Source organism: Myotis myotis, unplaced genomic scaffold, assembly GCF_014108235.1.
Source record: "Myotis myotis isolate mMyoMyo1 unplaced genomic scaffold, mMyoMyo1.p scaffold_m19_p_18, whole genome shotgun sequence".
Classification (NCBI taxonomy): domain Eukaryota; kingdom Metazoa; phylum Chordata; class Mammalia; order Chiroptera; family Vespertilionidae; genus Myotis; species Myotis myotis.
The window spans coordinates 20,509,170-20,530,147 of record NW_023416322.1 but is presented as its reverse complement, the minus strand read 5'-3'; the positions used below and the strand labels follow the sequence as shown (position 1 = coordinate 20,530,147).

General features: G+C 34.5%; 1 protein-coding gene across 3 annotated transcripts in view; it reads right to left on the bottom strand.

Moving 5' to 3' along the window:
* ACBD6 (acyl-CoA binding domain containing 6) overlaps positions 1-20,978 on the bottom strand; it is a 131,206-nt gene that overhangs the window by 99,391 nt on the left and 10,837 nt on the right. For 2 of the 3 annotated variants that reach the window (XM_036343175.1, XM_036343177.1), the window contains exon 3: positions 20,477-20,573. The exons of the other annotated variant lie outside the window; for it this stretch is intronic. In XM_036343175.1, the coding sequence (XP_036199068.1) occupies positions 20,477-20,573 (97 nt within the window). The remainder of the gene's footprint in view (positions 1-20,476; positions 20,574-20,978) is intronic. 3 annotated transcript variants of the gene reach the window in all.

Here is a 20,978-nt window from a genome sequence, read left to right as displayed (position 1 = left end):
GTTGAATAATGTCTAAGAGTTCTGTAATCCTAAAAAATCACTCACACAAACACACACACACACACACACACACACACACACACACACACACACACACACACTAATCTGAAAGAATTGTGTGTAGTATAGTCAATACTCAAGGCGTGAGCTAAAACTGGTAACTTGAACTGCCAGCTACTCCATAATATCTTTACCCTTAGTAGGTTTTCCTTTTCCCTGGATCTGCTGCTTGTTCCCTTACAGATGAGAGTGGTAGTTATTCCTTCTGACATGCCATTTAGGCTAAGATGAATTATGATAGAATCTAGTAAATAAGGTGTATCTTACAATAGAGCTGAGCCAATAGACAGACTGTATTGGATACCAAAAGTTTATGAAAGAGAATCCTTCAGACCTTGGTAAAACAAAAATATCACAGTTGGCATTACAAGTTTAAAAGAGAAAACATCCTTGACAGAATTTTTTCTATTTCTCTATGTTGATAAGTATGAGCACACTAAAATCAATAGGAAGGAAAATGAACATTTTACATATTTTATGATTATTTAAGAATGCACTTTTATTTACACTGTTATAAGTGTATGTTAACATATCACCTTCAGAATTCCAAAAAAGATTTAACAGTTTTTCTTTAAGGATATTACCTACCTATCACTCTGTAATTTTCCTGTAATAATCTACCATAAAAAAATTTAAGCACTATAGATATATTCACACTTTTCTAAGCTATCTCGTGTGTGTGTGTACATGTTTTCTTTTTTTTATTGAATTTTTGGGGTGACATTGGTTAATAATATTATACAGGTTTCAGATATACAATTGTATAATACATCATCTGTATACTATATTGTGGGTTCACCACCCAAGTCAAGTCTCTTCCATCACCATTTATACTCTCTTTATTCTTTCAAATCATGTCATGACATAGTTCCTCTATAGATGAATTTTTCTAGATCAATATCTAAACTTCTTACATTTAAGTATAAATCATTACATTAATAATTCCCAAGTAATAATATAAGGTCTGCCAAGTAGTGGGCATTTAAATATTTTTTAATATATGAATGAATTATAAAACTTAAAAGCAAAATAATGTTTTTCTTTTAGAAGAACTATAAAGGGTAGTGTCTCTTCACTCCACACAGAACTTCATAATGCTGCTAAAGTAACAGTGTAACCCTAATCTACCCATCCATGTTTTCCTAATCAATGACTGATACACATTAAGCTCCTCTCCATTTTCTTTATGCCAAATCTTTTTTATACTTCTACTAGAGACCTGGTGCACGGATTTGTGTACCAGTGGGGTCTCTCAGCCTGGCCTGTTCCCTCTGGCAATCCAGGACCCCTTGGAGGATGGAGTAGTGCGTGAAGTGACAGGCAGCCGGGGAGGAGCCCGAGCCCCGGCAGGGCGCTGCACCACTCCTGCTCATCACCGCCCATTGTGCCTACTGCCATGGAGGGAGAGGCTTGCACTGCCACAGCTGCACTCACCGTGAGCCATCAGTCAGCTGAGTGGCAGTGCTCTCACTGTGGGAGCACACTGACCACCAGGGGGCAGCTCCTGTGTTGAGCGTCTGCCCCCTGGTGGTCAGTGCACATCATAGTGACCGGTCAAACGGTCATTCAATCACTTAGGCTTTTATATATATAGATTCCCTTATACTTCTATCTGCTGCCTCTATACAAAATGCTGTGCCATCCTCTTCTTCCACTAATAAGTTTACTCAAACTGTAAGACCCAGCCTAAAGGTTTCCTCCATGGCTATAAACAAGCAGATAGTGATTCCTGTGATTCCACAGACCTTTGTTCACAATGTTATTAGTATTCTTCACACTCCACTGAAATGACCACTTTAAATGGTTTTTCTCTTTCACTAGATTTTGATCTCTCGAGATAAAGGATTATTTTACTTTTGTATCCCCAAATCTAGCACTAATGCCAGGCAAATTGATTGAAGAAAAACAAGTAAATGAACAAATGAACATATTATTAAATCTTTCTTTGTAACTCAGTAGCTATATCATAGTAGTACAATGCAAGTTACAGGAATTCACTATTTTGCACGCTACCTTAACATCTACTAAATTACAGAATCTCATGATTGGGAAGAACATTAAAAACATTTAAAAAGGAAATAAACTATTAACATAATGAATAAAAAATAATAATAAAAGTGAAACAATGATCAATACACAGTTTAAACCATGTCTTTCCAGCTAACCATTTTCAAATATTTCAAAAATGAGGCATCATCTTATTTTTTACAGTAAACAAAATATCAAGTATATCAAACTAATTATCCTAGTATCCTTTTATCTAAGTCTAGTTATAGATAGTTCTACTACCTAATGTGGATGAATATTAACAGTATTTTAGTATCCTAAATTAAATGTTTTTAAGTTCACAGGCTTTGGTGGTCACTGACAGTCTATCAAGAGATCTGTAAGTGGTTTCACAGTTTGATTATAATGATCATTGAACAAGAACCTGGCACTTTCCCAACATATGCGGTTTTCTTGACTTGGTGGAGAAAGAAATTAAGGATGTATTTTTTGGGTGTACTTAAATCTAAATAAAATACTTTGTTTTATTATTAAAACAATTATGAGAAATCTTCATTAAGATGTATCTTTATTAGTAGTTTACTTATGCCAAAAATAATAGAACAAAAAGCTCGATTCCAAAAGCTTAAGAAATTCTTTCTAATGATCCAGAAAACTTGCTGCTTCTAAGTGATTTATTTTTATTTCCTAGTTGTTATAATCAAGTTTATGTAGCTTTTACTATTGAAAAGTGAAACCTGAAACACCTACACAGAGACTATCAGTGACAACTTAAGACTGAGAATCAGCAAAATGGAGGTAACAACTCTCAAATACCAGGAAACTGGCCATTCACTTTATTCCAGACCCCATCTAATTACTTGTGGTCTTAAGCTACGCATTTATAAGTTGGCTAAAGTAACCGGTAAACACTCCTTTGGGGCATATCATTTGTAATACTGATTTATTGGTTTGCTGCCTCCCAGGATAGGTCTGACCCTGAGTTTATAATTAAGCTGCATAATGTGGAAACAGAATGGTGGTTTACTATCTCACTTTATGGAATGGTACGAACATATAAAATGAAATTGTTTGATTAAATGAATTGAGAATGTTGGTTCTACTTATATAGCTTTGAAGCATTTTTAGCAACATCATAACATATGTCCAAAAGCTCAGTAGCAATAGTTCTACAAATGACCTAGGATATAGATTTTATACTTCACTGTATACACATGTATTATTTCTCATTTATCTAATACTTCAATTTACAGTCACTGCCTCCTAACTAGGAGTACAATGGTGACCTAGACAGATATGTTTTCTTAAACTTTTAGAGCTTCAAGTTTAGAGGAAGGAAGAGGTAAGTATTTACAGTCAATTATAATGTCAGTAAATACTATTAAAGGAAAAGTATAACCTACACATATTTTAAAGTTATATTTCATTATTTCCCTCCAAATCCCATGGAGTAATATTCTCATATTTTGTTCCCATCCTTTATTATGAAGCAACTCTGGCTCAGTTTGTAGTCACAGATTTACCCAGAGGAAAATTCTGAAAATCACATATGGGCACAAACACACCTGATTTGTCTGGTGACTTAATTTGTCAAAATGGGGTCAAACTAAGCATAATGAACTGCATGTTATCTCACATGCTGTATCATGGACAACTTTCTATACCATTCTTTTTATAGCTAGAAAGTATTCTATTATACATCATTTTCTAACCATTTCCCTATTGATGACCATTTAGATGGTTCCCAACCTTTCAGTAAGGTAAATTGCAGTGTATATCCACATACATCTATCTTCTAGAATTTCCAAATACTTTTGTGGAATAGAGGCTCAGAAGTGGGATTGTTAGTTGCTTAGCCTATATTCCTTAGAGAAAAGAACCTGAGGCAAAGCTTGCAAGCTCAGGAAATCTTTGGAGGTGAAATACCAGGATATGAAGAATGAGAGGTAAGGCAGGTAAGGAAGGTAAGGAGGAAAAGCAAGTAAAAGACAGTACGGTTACTGAGCTGGCTTCACTGAGCTAGGTCACACGGGATAAATGAACCACAATGTCTCAGAAGAGGCAAAAAAGGAAGAAAGGAAAAGCAATTTCACTGCTAGTTCCTTCCCATTTCCTGCCTTTCCATGGTCAAAGTTTGCCTACCCACCCCACCCCAACCAGGCTTGCTACCTAACACCTCCAAGCAGCTGCTGGAGATAGAGCTTCTACCACACACACCCGTCCCATCACCAGCCTGGAAGGGATAGGAATCAAAGCTTCCATGAGTCTGCTCCGTTAGGAGGTCCTGCTGAAGCTGGTCCGCACACCAAAAGAGGCTAAACGTATAGGTGGCTTTAGGAGGCAAAGAAACCATCTCCTACACGACTGTTGTCAATTGACACTCCAATAAATATACATGCCTGTGATTTCCTCATGCTTCGCCAGCAGCCTACTAAGTCAACCTATCAGCTGAAAAGAAAGTATACCCTGTTCTATCTTACATTTCTTGATTAGTAGTGAGAATGTGCATCTTTCACTAGTCATTGGCATTTGTATTTCTTATGGGCATGGCTTATTCTTATAAGCTTCAGGTGTAATTTCTCACCCTTCCTTTAGGAGTTTTAATTAATAAACTACAGGATTGCCGAAACCGGTTTGGCTCAGTGGATAGAGCGTCAGCCTGCGGACTGAAGGGTCCCAGGTTCGATTCCGGCCAAGGGCATGTATCTGGGTTGCGGGCACATCCCCAGTAGGAGATGTGCAGGAGGCAGCTAATCAATGTTTCTCTCTTATCGATGTTTCTAACTCTCTCTCTCCCTTCCTCTCTGTAAAAAATCAATAAAATATATATTAAAAAAAATAATAATAAACTACAGGATTCTGTTACTTTCAGGTCTGCCCTATTTCCTGAAGTTACTTCAAGTTACCTATGAGTCAATATACTTAAACTGTTAGTGAGCTTAAATACAGCAACATAACATCTTCACTGGTTATTCTGTCCACAGCTGTTACAGAAAAGGACAAGGCAAGAACATGACAATTTCCTTATACCCCGTTTCCATCATTATATTTCACACGGTTAGGGAAATATATGAGAAATATACTTTGGCATATGAGAAAAGTTGGCATTTCCATCCAGAATGCTTCAGTATCGGTCAGAACACTGACCCCTGTCTCCAAGCCAATCTAGCCTCACTGCCAGTGTCCAGTTAAAATTATCTTTTACCATAAGATAACCACCTCCAACCAAAGAGCATATATGCATAACCCATGGACATAGACAATGTGCGGGGAAGGTCTGGGGTGGGTCAGGGGCTAGGTGGAGGGGTTAAGGGGGTTATCTGTAATACTGTCATCAATCAATCAATAAACAGCCATCACCAACACAGAACCTTTCCATACATGGACAGGCACCTAGAAAGTCAACTCCCAATTTGTTATAAAAATCTTTTTCTTCTTATGCTCTTTTTTCCTTTCAATTACCCTGAACATGTATTTTTTAAAATTTGATATTTTAATTGTACCCAAGGGTCAACCTACTCTTTCTCTTTTTCACCTCTGCCATACTCTAAATATTGAAAGACCAATAAACATCTAGTAGCTCTAACTGTAAAGCTGCAAAGTTACTAATATTTTTGGTCTCAAATTATAAATTGTGTCAAATAGCTGAGAGTCTTACTTCACATGCATTGTGATGGGAATAACTGCATTGCGTCCACAAGAGGATTACTCTACAGAGACTGAAAACATTGTAGCATTCAGTGTTTCAAACCCAAACCTTTGTAATATATTTCTTTTAAATGAACATATTTATTTTCAACTTGGTTAACAAAATCTAATTCATACAGCTGACAGATTCTATATATATGGAGAAAAGCTGTATTTTCCAACACTAAATTAAAGGAATATGAATTAAGACTTAACTAAATCAGTTCTTTATGATTTAGGGTTTGCAGCCACAAAAAAAAGGAAATGTATTAACTTTTCCCTCTGAGTAATTTCTCTATAATTTCAACCTAGTCATTTATACAACATAGTCTATCATGTGCTATGTTATCACTAACCTCCCCAGTTACACTAACATTATATCCCATTTATTTTTGGTAGCATATTAATAAAGTTCTTGCCCCTGTTAAATATTATAGTTGGTATAATAAAAATAACTTATATTGGCATTACACTCTATAGTTTACAAACTCTTTTCTACATATATAATCTCAGTGAATTATAATCTTCCTTAACAACTTTAAAATATGACAATACACTACAAATTTCTAAAAGCAAATTATATCAAATATTGTAAATAAGGCTCTAATAATAAAAAACCAAAAGAAGTATAAAGAAATTAACCTGCCAATGCCTTCTTACCTTGCTCCAAAACAACTCACATTTGCACTGTTGGTTCATTTTCCCAATTTAAGCTTTTAGAAAAATACATACTAAATTGCCCTACATTGTATTTCAATCAATTGCCTAAGCTGAGGCTACGATGTCATAAATAAAGTACCTGATCATAAATTTCTCAAAGGACATAAAATCAAAGACACCAAACACCTACAAATTAAATGCAAAACAAAAACACAAAAAACACAAACTAAACAATAAAAAGGAGTTATGATATGAAATTTAAGTTAATCAGTTAGTTAACCAGTCTATTTTGAACAGACTTAGTCTTTATTCTCTGTACTGATATTAAGATTATAACCATGCACCAAAATCATCTTGATTTAGTCTTTTCATTTTATGTTTTCTTATAAATTATGGAGCTACGGGAGAAAAAGTCAATCACCTTTCCGATGTTTGACTGCAAAAGCACTACTTAGAATAGCAATGATATGAGTTATTTAAATACAGGCCTCTGCATGAAATGAGGGCTATCTATGAAACACACTTACTGGAGGTTATATATTACATTTCAAATACCTAGAAAATCTCAAGCCTCCCTGATTCTATATTTACACAGTTGACGAGGACCTCCAGTACACAGGAAAAAAAAAAAAAAGTGGCCTCGAAAAGTGAGCAGCACAGCGTTTACTATTTTCATACAAACAAATGCTATATCCAAAGCATCTTATAACATCCAGGCATTAAAAGGCCACATTGCTTGTGCTTACTATAAAAAATATTTTAAAAGACTATGTAAAGTTATGGTGAATAGATTTTTAAAGTATGTGATTGAAATGGCATTTAAACCAAATGCCACTGAGTGGAAGTGGGTTAAAATACTTAACCATTTTTTGGTTAAAATAAACCCATTTCTTAAAAATGTGTTATTTGAATAGAAGTATATTCTAAGTTTTCCTAAATTTTAGAGCATTTTGCATTAACCTGTCAAAATAACTTAATAGAAACTTGCAACTTAAGAATTGCTGTCTTGTTCACTTTGCAACTGTATATTTTCTTGAGCCTAAATTATTTAAATAATCTAAAATTAATGTCATCTTAGAAAAAAGAAGGTAAGTGACACTTCACTCTTTCCAACAAGCATAAGGTAGTAAAAAGATTACAGCACAAAAATGAAAACTAATTATTAAAAATACATGGTTTTTAGCCTTAGTAGAGGTTAATACCAATGTGTTTCCTTAAAAACCTCTCAAAGATGCACACATACAGAGCCACGTACACACTCTCAAACACAGAAACCTGTTTACATCTCTAATTCTAAAGTTATGCTTTTCATGGTATTATGTGCTGAAACTTTAGGAATTTACACATACATGTAGCAAGGCCTGACCTGAGAGGGTTCCAAGGACAATGTCAAACAGTTCTTTAAGTTAACATATCCTATAACATAACATATTTCTGTACCAAATGTTAATTCTTCCATTACTTCATTACTCAGAGTTGATTTACATGCTTAGATGCCAAATCGCAAAAAGCTAGACTGTGAAAGAATGCTGCACACCTTACTAATAGACAAGAATGACTCAGAGTAGCCGAAAGTGACAAAACAGCGTCATGACTTAGGGGAGAGTCAGCTGAAGCACCCCATCAGGCATCCCGGAAACACCGGATAAAGCCAAAGGAGGTTAGTTGTTGGTCCAAAGCCGTGGTCTGCAAACTGCGGCTCGCGAGCCACATACGGCTCTTTGGCCCCATTGAGTGTGGCTCTTCCTAAGCCTTAGGAGTACCCTAATTAAGTTAATAACAATATACCTACCTATATAGTTTAAGTTTAAAAAATTTGGCTCTCCAAAGAAATTTCAATTGTTGTACTGTTGATATTTGGCTCTGTGGACTAATGAGTTTGCAGACTACTGGTCTAAAGGAAAACATTCCCAATTTAAATTTTTTTTGGAAGATACTACAAAGGTATAGATGTGTGTATATATATCACCAATAATTATTTTTGAAAATCACAAAATCTTCTAATTCAGTATTATTTTTTAAGTCACAGCGCAATAACAATAACAATACTGCACGATTTCATTATTTTACATTGATCAGCAGAAATGCTAGAGAAAAGAAGTAAAAACTAAGTGATTTGGAATCTTGAATTTACTGGGAAAATCACATTCAAAGTGCATAAATTCTTTAAAATTTTTAGATGACATATAATTAATCATTATTATTATAAGATTTCAGCAGGATTACAGCATTACTTTATGCTAAGTAATGCAACCTGAAAGGCTCAATAAATCTTAGCTCAAGTGAATCTCAAAGGACAAATTAACATAGTCACCTCTAGTTTTACAACACAAATAGATCTGAAAAGAAAACAAAGACTATAGCACTTGGAAGTATAGAAATCTAGTGCAGTACTGAGTAAAGAACAAAAATATAGAGTAATCCCACAGAATAAAAATCAACATATAGAAAGGACACAAGGATTAAAATAGTAACAAAAATTATTTAGTTAACTATTGTACAAAACACTAGATATTTAAAAAATTCAATCTCTCAATATATAAAACTTTTGTACATGATACAAATTTGGGGGATGGGAAGGGAGATCAAACTTAAAACTTATCTATCTAGGTTTATAATATAAAATTGTAGTATTCCAAAATGTTAAACATTTTTAAAACTTTTAAATGGTGATATACTAAATTGTCCAAACATTTTTTGGTTAAAGAGATAGGATTATTTGAGATGCAATGTTAATACCAAATGCAGGCACGACTTTGCTATTTTTTAGGTTTTAAATGTTAGTTAATTTCTTAATAACACCATCAAACTATTGATATTAGATGCTAAATAATAGTAGGTAGTATGAAGAACATTTAAAAATGCACACACACTTGTACACATGCACATAACAAACTAACACACCATCACCACCAAAACAGAAGCTTTGGATTTACATGATTAAAATACTTCTTATAATCTTATACTTGTATTAAAAGGTTAATTAATGTCTATATTGATATCTGTTTATGTGTACATATACAGTGATACATAATAAAATTAAAATTCTGAAATTATAATATTATTCCATGTTGAGATTTCTCACTGTAAATCTCCACATAAATGTAATATTTCCAAATACTTCCAAAGACTGTAAATTCTCACCAAAATGTTATGGAGACTTTTGTTTCAGAATAAAGAAAAAGACCACTTTGTTATTATTTTACAGTTTCTAATTTATTAATAATTCCATTAATACGAACTTATATCCAGTGAGAAATACAAGAATACTATGCTGTCAAGGAAGAATACAAAGCCATCTTGAAACAAATCTAATGTATATTTCTCTTTAAAAAGTTATAAAATGGGAAGTATATTAGGCTGACTTAAAATACAGTGAAATCTATACTTACTTTTAAAAGGGTCGGTAGTCCTAGAAAAGAGTATCAGGCTCCAATACATTAGGGTCAAATATTTGATGAATATTTAAGAAAAAGGCAGAAATAAAATACATGCATGAAAACATTTTGAGCAATGTGGTGTGGAGAAAATAATGCATGTCTCTTAGACAAGCCTAGGTCTGACCTCTTGTTTTTGTATATTCTAGCTAAGGATTGGTTACTTAACCTTTTTTTTTTTTTTTTTTTGTTTTGTTACTTAACCTTTTGGTTAAAAATAACCTCTCTGAGCCTTAATTTCCTTGTCTACAAGAGGGGAATAATAATACCTACCTATAGGATTATTAAAGAACTAATGAGACTAAGAACATCTTTTACTCTGTGTGTGTGTGTGTGTGTGTGTGTATGTATGAATTTGTATAAAAGTTAAATTCTTTTTCAGTATATTTTAGAATAGAAATGAAATAGATTAGATTTTCAGGCCCTACATTTAAAAAGGCCCAGTGTTATAGCTGTTATATGATAAATGCTATAATAAAACCTAATTATATGTTTAAAGAGTAGGTGGGACACATCTTTTTCCCTTCAATATATTTTTATTGATTTCAGAGAGAGAGAGGGAGAAGCATCAATGATGAGAATCATTGATTGGCTGCCTCCTTCACGCCCCACACTGGGGATCGAGCCCATAACCCGGGCATATGCTTTGACAGGGAATTGAACTGATGATCTCTTGGTTCCTGGGTGGACACTCAACCACTGAGTCACACCCAGCATGGCAGGACACATCTTGATGGAAAAAAAAAAGATCTTTCCTAAGTATATTTCCCTTTTACTTAATATTATAGATTACTAAGAGTTTCACCAAATTTTTTTGAAATACATGAAATGTTTAACCTGAAGAGAAACTATAAAACTAGAAGATGACAACACTTATTATGTCTTAGGTAATGCTAGAAAAAACATCAAAACTAACACCTATCATATTTCAGAATCTGGTTCCAGTACAACCTAATCCCACTAATATCAATGAAAACATGAAGTTTATTCAGAACTAACTTTACATGAGATTTGTGATGCAAAACTATGGTGTTATTTTAAAGATAAAATGTGAGCCCTAAAAGCATTCACAAGTTTTGCTAAGTTATGCCACTAAGTTACTTCTTTTTAATGAAGAATGAAGTTGTCACTCAAAAGTTTTTGCATAAACACACATACAGGCACATACTGCTTTCTTTCGTAAAGTGACAAATATAACAAAATAAATAAACCAAAACATTACACCTTTTTTAAAAATATATTTTATTGATTTTCCACAGAGAGGAAGGGAGAGGGAGAGAGAGCTAGAAACATCAATGGGAGAGAAACATCGATCAGCTGCCTCCTGCACACCTCCCACTGGGGATGTGCTCACAACCAAGGTACATGCCCTTGACCGGAATCAAACCCGGGACCCTTCAATCCGCAGGCTGACGCTCTATTCACTGAGCCAAACCAGTCAGGGCACATTACACATTTTAAAACCACAAATAGGGGCCACTGGATTAAATTGGCAAACACATACATATACACAACCATTCAAAGTTCTATAGTTCCATACTGGGCAACCCTTATAAAGTCATAGAACCACTTTATGTTTTTTACTAATTCATCATGCTTTTCTGTATCAGACATTACTTGCATAGGGAAGCTAACACATTCAACCCAAAATGTTTTTTAACTAAAATAAATCTGAAATAATAACCCATTTCAAAAAGATTACTCTTCTGCCTCTGGCTTTACTAACATAATTCAGTTAGTCTACTCAAATGTGTAACTGCTTTACTTATAGAGATATATATATCTTGTTTTACTGCACAAATATGAAAGTCTTAAGATTTCTTTTATAAAAGAAAATTTTAGTTATACAAGATAACGATTTTCTTTAAATTTTCTAATAAACTTGGATTACCAAATGAAATTTATGTTGCTTATTTTTCTTAACTTTTATGACTTGAATAAAACAAAATATTTTCTCATTTTTAGTTCTCATCTATTATTTTAAGACCAGACATTTTTGGATAGAAAAATAATGTTCTTTATTGAGACTATATAGTTAACTTTCATTAAAACATTACATCTTGATTTATTACTTACAGCTAGAAATTTTAATTTCTAACCCTACTATAATGTGTATCTATAAAGGAAACAAAAACACAAAATAAACACAGTATAAGTGTATTTTATCTTCACAGGAAATTACAGTAACTTTAAACTGAGAAACACTGCCCTCTATAGACAATTCAATTTACCTAAATCTCAACAATATTAATCCAGACTAGGAATTTTGGATTTTCCTGCCTTGTTTTTGTTCAAAATCCTTCTGCTCCATAAAGCTCTTTTTCAAAAACAGATTTATTCTGGAGAAATGTCTACTGCAAATATTCTTCAACCTCTTCTAAAGTATCTCCTTCCCTCTGGCTCACCCAAGATTCCATGTGTATTTAAAATAAGCCACTTATAAGCAATGTTGAAGACAGGACTGAGTGGGACCGATACAAAATAGGGATAACATGTAGGAGGTATTGCAACACCTAGCCAAGAGATGATGACATATGAAGATTAAAGTAATAGGGAGGGAAAGAAACTGGTGAATGTAAAATATTTAGAAGGTAAAACTAGTGAGACTTGGTAACTAACTAGGCCACTAAAAAGTAATAAGGAAAGTTAAGGGATTACTCCTAGGTTTCTCACTTGAACTAAATAGGTATATGGTAGTAGCATTTAATAAAATAGGGAATAAAAGAGAAGAAAACAGTTGAAGGCAGATGAGGGGAATAAAGAGGTGATGAGTTCTATCTTGAACTTGAGTTTGAAGTCCACTTGCAAATAATGTAGAAATGCGCAGGAAATATTTAGGCACGTTAAACTAAAAGTGAAACAGGCAGAGGCCCTCAAGTTGAATGTAGTCTGTAGATATGGCTCACATTTAAGAACCAAGAGATTTCACATAAAAACTAGATTTCATATCCGATCTGGCGCTACTGGGCACTCACAGTAATAACCGTCTGGAGCTAAAGTTGAATTCCCCTGTTTAAGTAGGGCACGCACTCCCCTGTAAGCCACAACTGCTATGACTATGTACAAACTCCAGCCCACTTCACTCATTTATCTTATCTTAATGGCCTGGTCCCTGCAGGCATTTTACTTTTTAAAAATTATTTTTGTGTGACCCTGGTCTAAAAACTCTGAGCCCTGATCACACAGAAAAAGGTCAGGGCTAAGAAGGAAATTTAGAATCAACATAGGCTATAGTTAAAACTGTAAGAATGGTAGGGAGAAACATCAACACAGGCTAAATCCTGGGAAAAACAATATTTAATCAGGCTTCTACTTCATAATATTCCTATCACCTTAAAAGTGATGAACATTCAAATTTTAATTCAAAATTCACTTTCTCTATGTGTGTATATTTTAATCTCTTTTAACCATAAATGCTGAATTTTCTACTTCCAGGTAGGTCTTTTTTAGAAATTAAAAGCATCCTGCATATGCTCTATAAATGCTAGTTGAATTAAACAAAGCAATCCCCCTAATACTGAACATAAGTTATGCCGTGGAACTCGAAGAAACAAGAAAGGAGCCAGGAGATAGTTAGAAATATATGGTAAGAGAAAAATGTAAAGGGGTTAGTGTTATTTGAAAAGAACATTAGAATAATCTAAGAATGATTTAATAGGCACCTGTGCCCTGTGCTATACCTTGTAGGCAGTATGGCCAGGACACGAAAGGTGAATCCAACATGGTCTTAGGCTTTGAAGAGCCTATAGGCTAACATGTGGTACTAGCAAGTATAAAGGTTACATGAGGTTCTTTCTGGAATGAGAGGTTCAATACATGAAAAAATGTATACGTTAAAGAATAATTCTCTAGCATAAAGCAGCTAGTGAAAAGAAACCCAATTCAATATTAATACCTGATAGTTGACAAAAATTAAATCTGAAAGATGAGAACAATATCAAAGAAGATCATTTTCTGGGCCAAAAAAACACCTATCAAATTATTTTTAAAATAGAAATTTCAAAAGTTATGACTAGCTTTATAGGTAAGTACACTACATGTATGAATTTATCTACTCTGATATTCAGTGAATTTTTATAGGTAAAAGATAACTTGACAATGCTATAAAAAATCCCAGATGAATAGCGCAAGTTTTACAAAAAGGCCAGATGGCTATTGGATAGCTATATAACCACTTACTTGGCTATCAGAACAAAAGTGTGAGTTCTCCCATCTATACTATTTATCTTCACTAACAATACACAAATATAATACAATGATGCTGGTCTAAGAGTTATCCGATCAGTAAGATGAAGAGAAATAAAGTTACTAATAAGATCCCATGTAAATATACAAGTTTCAAAGATCTAGAGGATTAAAAAAAAAAAGGCAAGAGACTAGTCAGTGAGAACCAAGGTATTAACAATACTATTGAAACACACAGCCCTAGAATTCCTGAGAATAAAATCATTCTTTTTATAAATGAACTTTGCTCCCTCTGGTGGTCACAAGAGGTTTTACAGATGTGAGTAGAAATGGAGGTAGAGCAGTGATTTTCAACCTTTTTCATCTCATGGCACACATAAACGAATTACTCAAATTCTGTGGCACATCAAAAAATATATCATACTTTCTGATAATCTGACACAAAATAATAGGCATAATGTTGATTCATTTACCAAAAAAGATAATAGTAATTACCCACTCTTTTGGCTCCAAAGTGACTTGTTAAAAAAGCAGGTGCCTATACTTGTACACAAGAATTTCTGATACCCGGAATTAACCAATCAGACACAAACTTACACAACATGACCAAGATGCAATTCTATTATATGACTTATATATTTATGGTTCAAGACACAGCATTCACACCAGACGGCTATTGTTATGTTGGCTATCACTTTTTAATTTCAAAATAAAAGGGAAAAGAGGTCCAAGTGCCCCTGACTAGTCAGGTATTGCATGTTTTAAAAATTCTTGCGGGACACCAGTTGAAAATCGTTGAGGAAGAGGGTAAACAGAAATGAAACTGCAGGAACTATCCAAATTAACCCTCATAAGTCAGACAAATGTTCAACTTACAAAAAGCATTTCTGTACAGAAAGAATTTAAGAGTTTAGTGTTACAGAAGTAGCAATGAAGAATTACAGAAACAGTCACAAGTGGGGACAGAGTTCTAAAAAGAGTATATAATAACGTATGGTGCAAGAAACTTTATAAAGCTTCATTTTATACTCTTTCATCCTGTTGGAATTATTTCCACATGCCTATAATACTTTCATTAAAATATTTACTGGATAATGTAGAATACCGTATCTTTTATAACTTTACAATCAGAGTATTTCCCTTGTCATTGAGAGTAAAAGCCATAATCCTTATAATAAGCTATTCCACGTGCCCCATCCTACCTCATTTCCTATTTCTCTGCCCCACTGCCCCTTCACCATATACCATTCAGTCCACCTTGCAGTTTCCAGAGCACACCAGGCATGAGCCTGCCTGAGTGACTTACATTGGCTGTTTTTTTCTATATGCAATGCTCTTGCCCAGATAACTGGATGGCTCACTCTTTCACTATCTCAAATGTATACTCAATGTCATCTTTTCAATGAGCCTTCTTTGACCATCTAATTTAAAATTGTAACCCCACCTCTTGTACACCCTAACCTTCTCTTTTATTTCCATAGCACTAATCACCTTCTAATATATTATAACACCTACTTACTTATTTAATTGCTCATGCCTACCAGACTACAAGCTCCCTAAGAGCAGGGAAGGTTCTCTTTTGTTCACTGCTGTATCACTAGCTCTTAGAGATATAAATTGCACACACAAGTGTACAATTAATGAATAGAATGAATGAATGAATAAGATCAATAATACCTTAACAAATGACCAAAAAAAGGACAAAGGCCTCATTTTATATTTGGTTCAATATGAAACATTATATCTCAATACAGCTGGAGGGGAAAAAGTTAAGATGTGGTCCAAGGGGGGGCCCTAAATCCAATGACTGGTGTCTACAGGAGAGACAGGAGAGGGACTTAAACACAGAGACACAGGGAAGAAGGCCATGTGAAGACAGTGACAGAGATTGGAGTTATACTGCCACAAGCTAAGGAATACCGGAGGTCACCAGAAGCTGGTCAAGGCAAGGAAGGACTCTTCCCTAGAGCCCTCAAAGAAAGCCTGGCTCTGCTAGGCCTTGATTTCAGACCTCTAGCCCCCGGAACTGTGAGAGAGTAAATTTCTGTTGTTTTAAACTACAAAGTACCAGTTTGTAACTCTTTCCTATGGCAACTGTAGGAAACTAATACATCTTGAAACATCTTGTGCCAGAAAGAAAATGCCCAAAGAATGATGGGGATATATCAAAAGGACACAGGAGCCATTGTGAAGGGGTTCCTAGAGGCCAAATAAATAATGGTGGTAATAAATAACCCACTGAATAAAATAAAAATCCATGAATACATACTGATATAAATACTACATGAGTGTTGGGAGAGGCAATAAACCATGGACCCTAAGTGTCCCTACACACTCTTGTTTAGTATGCCAGGCTCTGACCACTCTTTACCTGAGCCATTTCTCAGGATTGTATGCAGTGAGCCACCTTCAAGGATGAGGTAATGTCTTCCCAATCTCTGACAAAGAACAGGCTTGCTTTCACCTGCCATAAACGTGGTGAATTCCCAAAGCTCAGTGCTCCTTCCCTAGAGCACAACCCACTGCATATGCAGGAATCTATCTAGGCCCACCTGCGTCATCCCGGGGGAATTGGAGAACTTGAGAAACAGATGCAAACCAAATGAAGCTCATGCCATTTGCCATGCCATGAATAATAAAGTCCTTTGGCTCAGACCCAAGAGTCTTGTACCTCTGCCATCATCTAAGAAACAGTAACAGGCCAACTTATTAGCTTGCAAGTAGGGTACAATCCTAGATTTTCACAGTTCTTGACAATGAATAAATAAATAAATAAATAAATAAATAGGGGAGAAGGGAAAGCCCATCCTTACACTGGAATATCAAATAATAAATGTAGAAGAAATGATGGAGTTAGAACATCATTAATGGATATTAAAACTAGTGGGTGAGCCCTCGCTGGTTTGGCTCAGTGGATAGAGCATTGGCCTACAGACTGAAAGGTCCTGGGTTTGATTCCAGTCAAGGACACATGCCAGGGTTGCGGGCTCGATCCCCAGTAGGGGGTGTGCAGGAGGCAGCCAATCAATGATTCGCTCTCATCATTGATGTTTCTCTCTCTCTCTCTCCCTTCCGCTCTGAAACCAATAAAAATATATATATATATAAAACCTAGCGGGTGAAATTAGGAAAAGGATACTTTCATAGTAGTCTAAAATCTCCCCACAAATTACTTACTAATTACAAAGGGAAAATAGGGACTTTACAGTTGAGAAATCTGGCAGACACCACCTTAGGCAAGTGGTCAAAGTTAACATAACCAACACTGGGACAAAGAGACATCATGTTTTTCTTGGTATAATGTACTGAGAGAGACACAATTCTGTGGTATTCCCCCTAAAAATGTATGATCTGAACCTAATTATGAAGGAACATCAGACAAACCCAAAATAAGAGATTCTACAAAATGACTGGCCTATACTCTTCAAAAATATCAATCAAAAAGGAAAAGTTGAGAAATTGCTCTAGATCAGTAATGGCGAACCTTCTGAGCTCGGCGTGTCAGCATTTTGAAAAACCCTAACTTAACTCTGGTGTCATGTCACATATAGAAATTTTTTGATATTTGCAACCATAGTAAAAGAAAGACTTATATTTTTGATATTTATTTTTTATATTAAATGCCATTTAACAAAGAAAAATCAACCAAAAAAATGAGTTTGCGTGTCACCTCTGACACGCGTGTCATAGGTTTGCCATCACTGCTCTAGATCAAAGGAGAGTAAAGATACAGGACCACTGGCTGATATGCATGATCCTGGATTGTATGATGAATCAGAATTTTAAAAAATAATTACAAAGGACATTTTTGGATAGATGATAAATTTGAATATGAACTATGAGTTTGCCAATAATACCTAATCAATGTTAACATTCCTAACTTTGAGAAAGAACTGTTGTACACTGTTGGTGGGGATGTAAATTGGTATAACCATGACAGGAAACAGTATGTAGGTTCCTCAAAACATTAAAAACATAGCTCCTGTATGATTCAGCAATACCCCTTCTGGGTATATATCTAAAGGAAATGTAATCAGGATCTCAAAGAGATAGCTGCACTCCTATGTTCACTGCAGCATGGTTTGCAATAGCCATGATATGAAAACAATTTAAGTGTCCACCTATGAATGGGTAAGATGTAGTTTATATATATATATAATGAAATATTATTCAGAAATGAGAAAAAAGTAAATCCTGCCATTACATAATCAAGATTATATATATAAAGAGAGAGAGAGAGAGAGAGACACATATATATATAAAGCTACAGAACAGGGAGCAGAGTGATTAAGAGTGGGGCTCTACACTCACAGCATAAACCCAAATTCCAGCACCATCATTTATTAGCTGCCTAATCTTAGACAAGGTACTAAACTTCTCTGTACCTAAATTTCCTCATTTTTAAAATGCAGACAATAGTTTCTAATTCTTAAGATTCTTGTGAAGATTTCAAAGGTGAATACATGTGTAAACAGCTCAGCACATTTAGCATATGAGTTATTATTCCACTGTTTTTAGAAATGAACATCAAAAGAAAATGAGTATTTAACCTAAAAGATGACGAACTGAATACCAAATCTTTTGAGACTGAGGCCAAGCTCTGTCCCCTAACAATAAAAAACAAGGAGAAAAACTGAGACCAAGGGGACCAACTCAGAGTGCTTAAACTAAAAATTTAAATGTAAATGAAACAAAATTCCCTTTTACAAGTAGATTATGATGTCAAAATATATTTAGAACAATGTACTAAAGAATGCTCTTTATATGAAAGTACCTTTGATTATGCTTGGTTTACAAATTAAGTTTATGTTTAATAGGTGAGATTCAGATATTTTTTAAAAGCATCCTTAAAGCCTGTCTGGATTTCCTTAAGAACTACCTAAACACATGGACTCTGCAAACATTTGTAAGAGTCATAGTTAACAGAATTTTATTTAGAATTAAGATACTGAAGGTAAGAAATCATAAATTCTGTCACTAATTAGGAGTTATAAACTCAAATGTCTATATAGGCCAGGCAATGGAAAAAGTCAAGCTAAATCAATAGGGAAGAACTGAGACCACAGTGGCAGGACCTGAAGAGCCCATCTGAAGACATTTAAGTTTTGTTTCTTTTTGTTTTAAACATCGTGCCATATGTGCTTAGGCTGAGTTCAGCTCAGAGAGCACCTGTTTTGATCACTGAATTTCAGGTTTTAAGTTCTTAGGACCTTTATGCTATACTAGAGGCCTGGTGTACAAAATTCGTGCAAGAGTAGGCTCTCACAGCCCTGGCAGCCTCACGCCCCCCCGCCCATCCCCCCACTGGTCATTCCGCCGCCTGGTCTAATTAGCATATTAACTCTTTATTATATAGGATATTTGTGTGCAAACTTGTTTTATAAAAGATATTAATAAAATGGTATATTTCTGAGAATGAATACTCATGTACATCAAAAACATCAGGAAATGTTTCAGTGGCACCCAAATCACATTATCAAAGATATCTGTCCCACTTTGAACTCACAGTTACGATATACTTTTACATGTCATAATATATAATCTTTAAGGTTCCTCATAACTCTGACATTTTAAGAATTTGTGATTGATGGAACAAAATTCCTTCATACTAGTAATTAATATGTACCCATGAAATAACTTATTATCAGAAACACTGAAAATTGCTGAATTCATTCACTGCTGAAAAGTTTGGCCTAAATATTTCTATTGAAAAGAAATACATTCAATTTGTATTTTTGACATGGTAATGATCCAGCCTTTATCCCACTGAAACACCTGCCAACCATGGCTTTAAAAATTTTAAATAAAGTAGCAACTCCACCTTTAATAAATTCTTTATAAATGTTCTCCAGTAAGTACATTAGAAAAAGAGTCTTTTCAGTGAACAATATCCAATGCCCCCAAAGTCCAAAGTAATCTCTGCTTCCACTGGATTCCCTAGCACTTGGATGTTATTGTTTTATATGATTAATCATATTTCGGTATGTTTCATCTTCTCTAATATACTTTAAACTACATAAAGGCAGAAGCATGTTATTCATAGTTTATTCCTATCAATAATCATTTTGTACTTGCACAGTAGGGGCTCAAAAAACAAACAAACCCCAAGAGATACCTACCATATCTTAATAGTGATGAATTAATGTTAAACTCTTTCAAATTCTGAAATAAATTGAGTTTTTACATGGTTGAAATTATTGCTATGCTTTTTTAAAAGTCTCTACAATTCAGAGATGTTCTCAGTATCAGTAGCTGGTTATATTAATGTTTAAGCAATTGTATTTTTAGATAGATAGATACTGCAATAAATTTAGAATCTTTTGATTTGAGAAAGTAAATCTTTAAGAAAGTTACTTAAGCGTAAGTTTAGATTTAAACAGTTATTTGAGAGAAAGATGATAAGTTTTTGGAAAGCATTACTTATAATCATTAAGTCTTACCTGAGTATTCCAACCTGGATCTAATTTTTTAACTGCTGCAATATACTCCTGCATTGCTTGGCTCGGGCTGGAATCACAAAGTGCTTTCCATGCTTCCCTAGAATATCCCAAACAACCCATCATTAAGTATATAAGTAACACAAACAGCATGTTTCTTAAAAAATTGGCATACACATTTTACAGGTCTGGGAATATAGATATAATAAGCCATAGACGAGCCTCTATTTTTGTATTTACTTTGGTCTACACCAGGGGTTCTCAACCTGTGGGTTGCGACCCCTTTGGGGGTCGAATGACCCTTTCACAGGGGTCGCCTAAGGCCATCGGAAAACACATATATAATTACATATTGTTTTTGTGATTAATCACTATGCTTTAATTATGTTCAATTAGTAACAATGAAAATACATCCTGCATATCAGGTATTTACATTATGATTCATAACTAGCAAAATTACAGTTATGAAGTAGCAACGAAAATAATTTTATGGTTGGGGGTCACC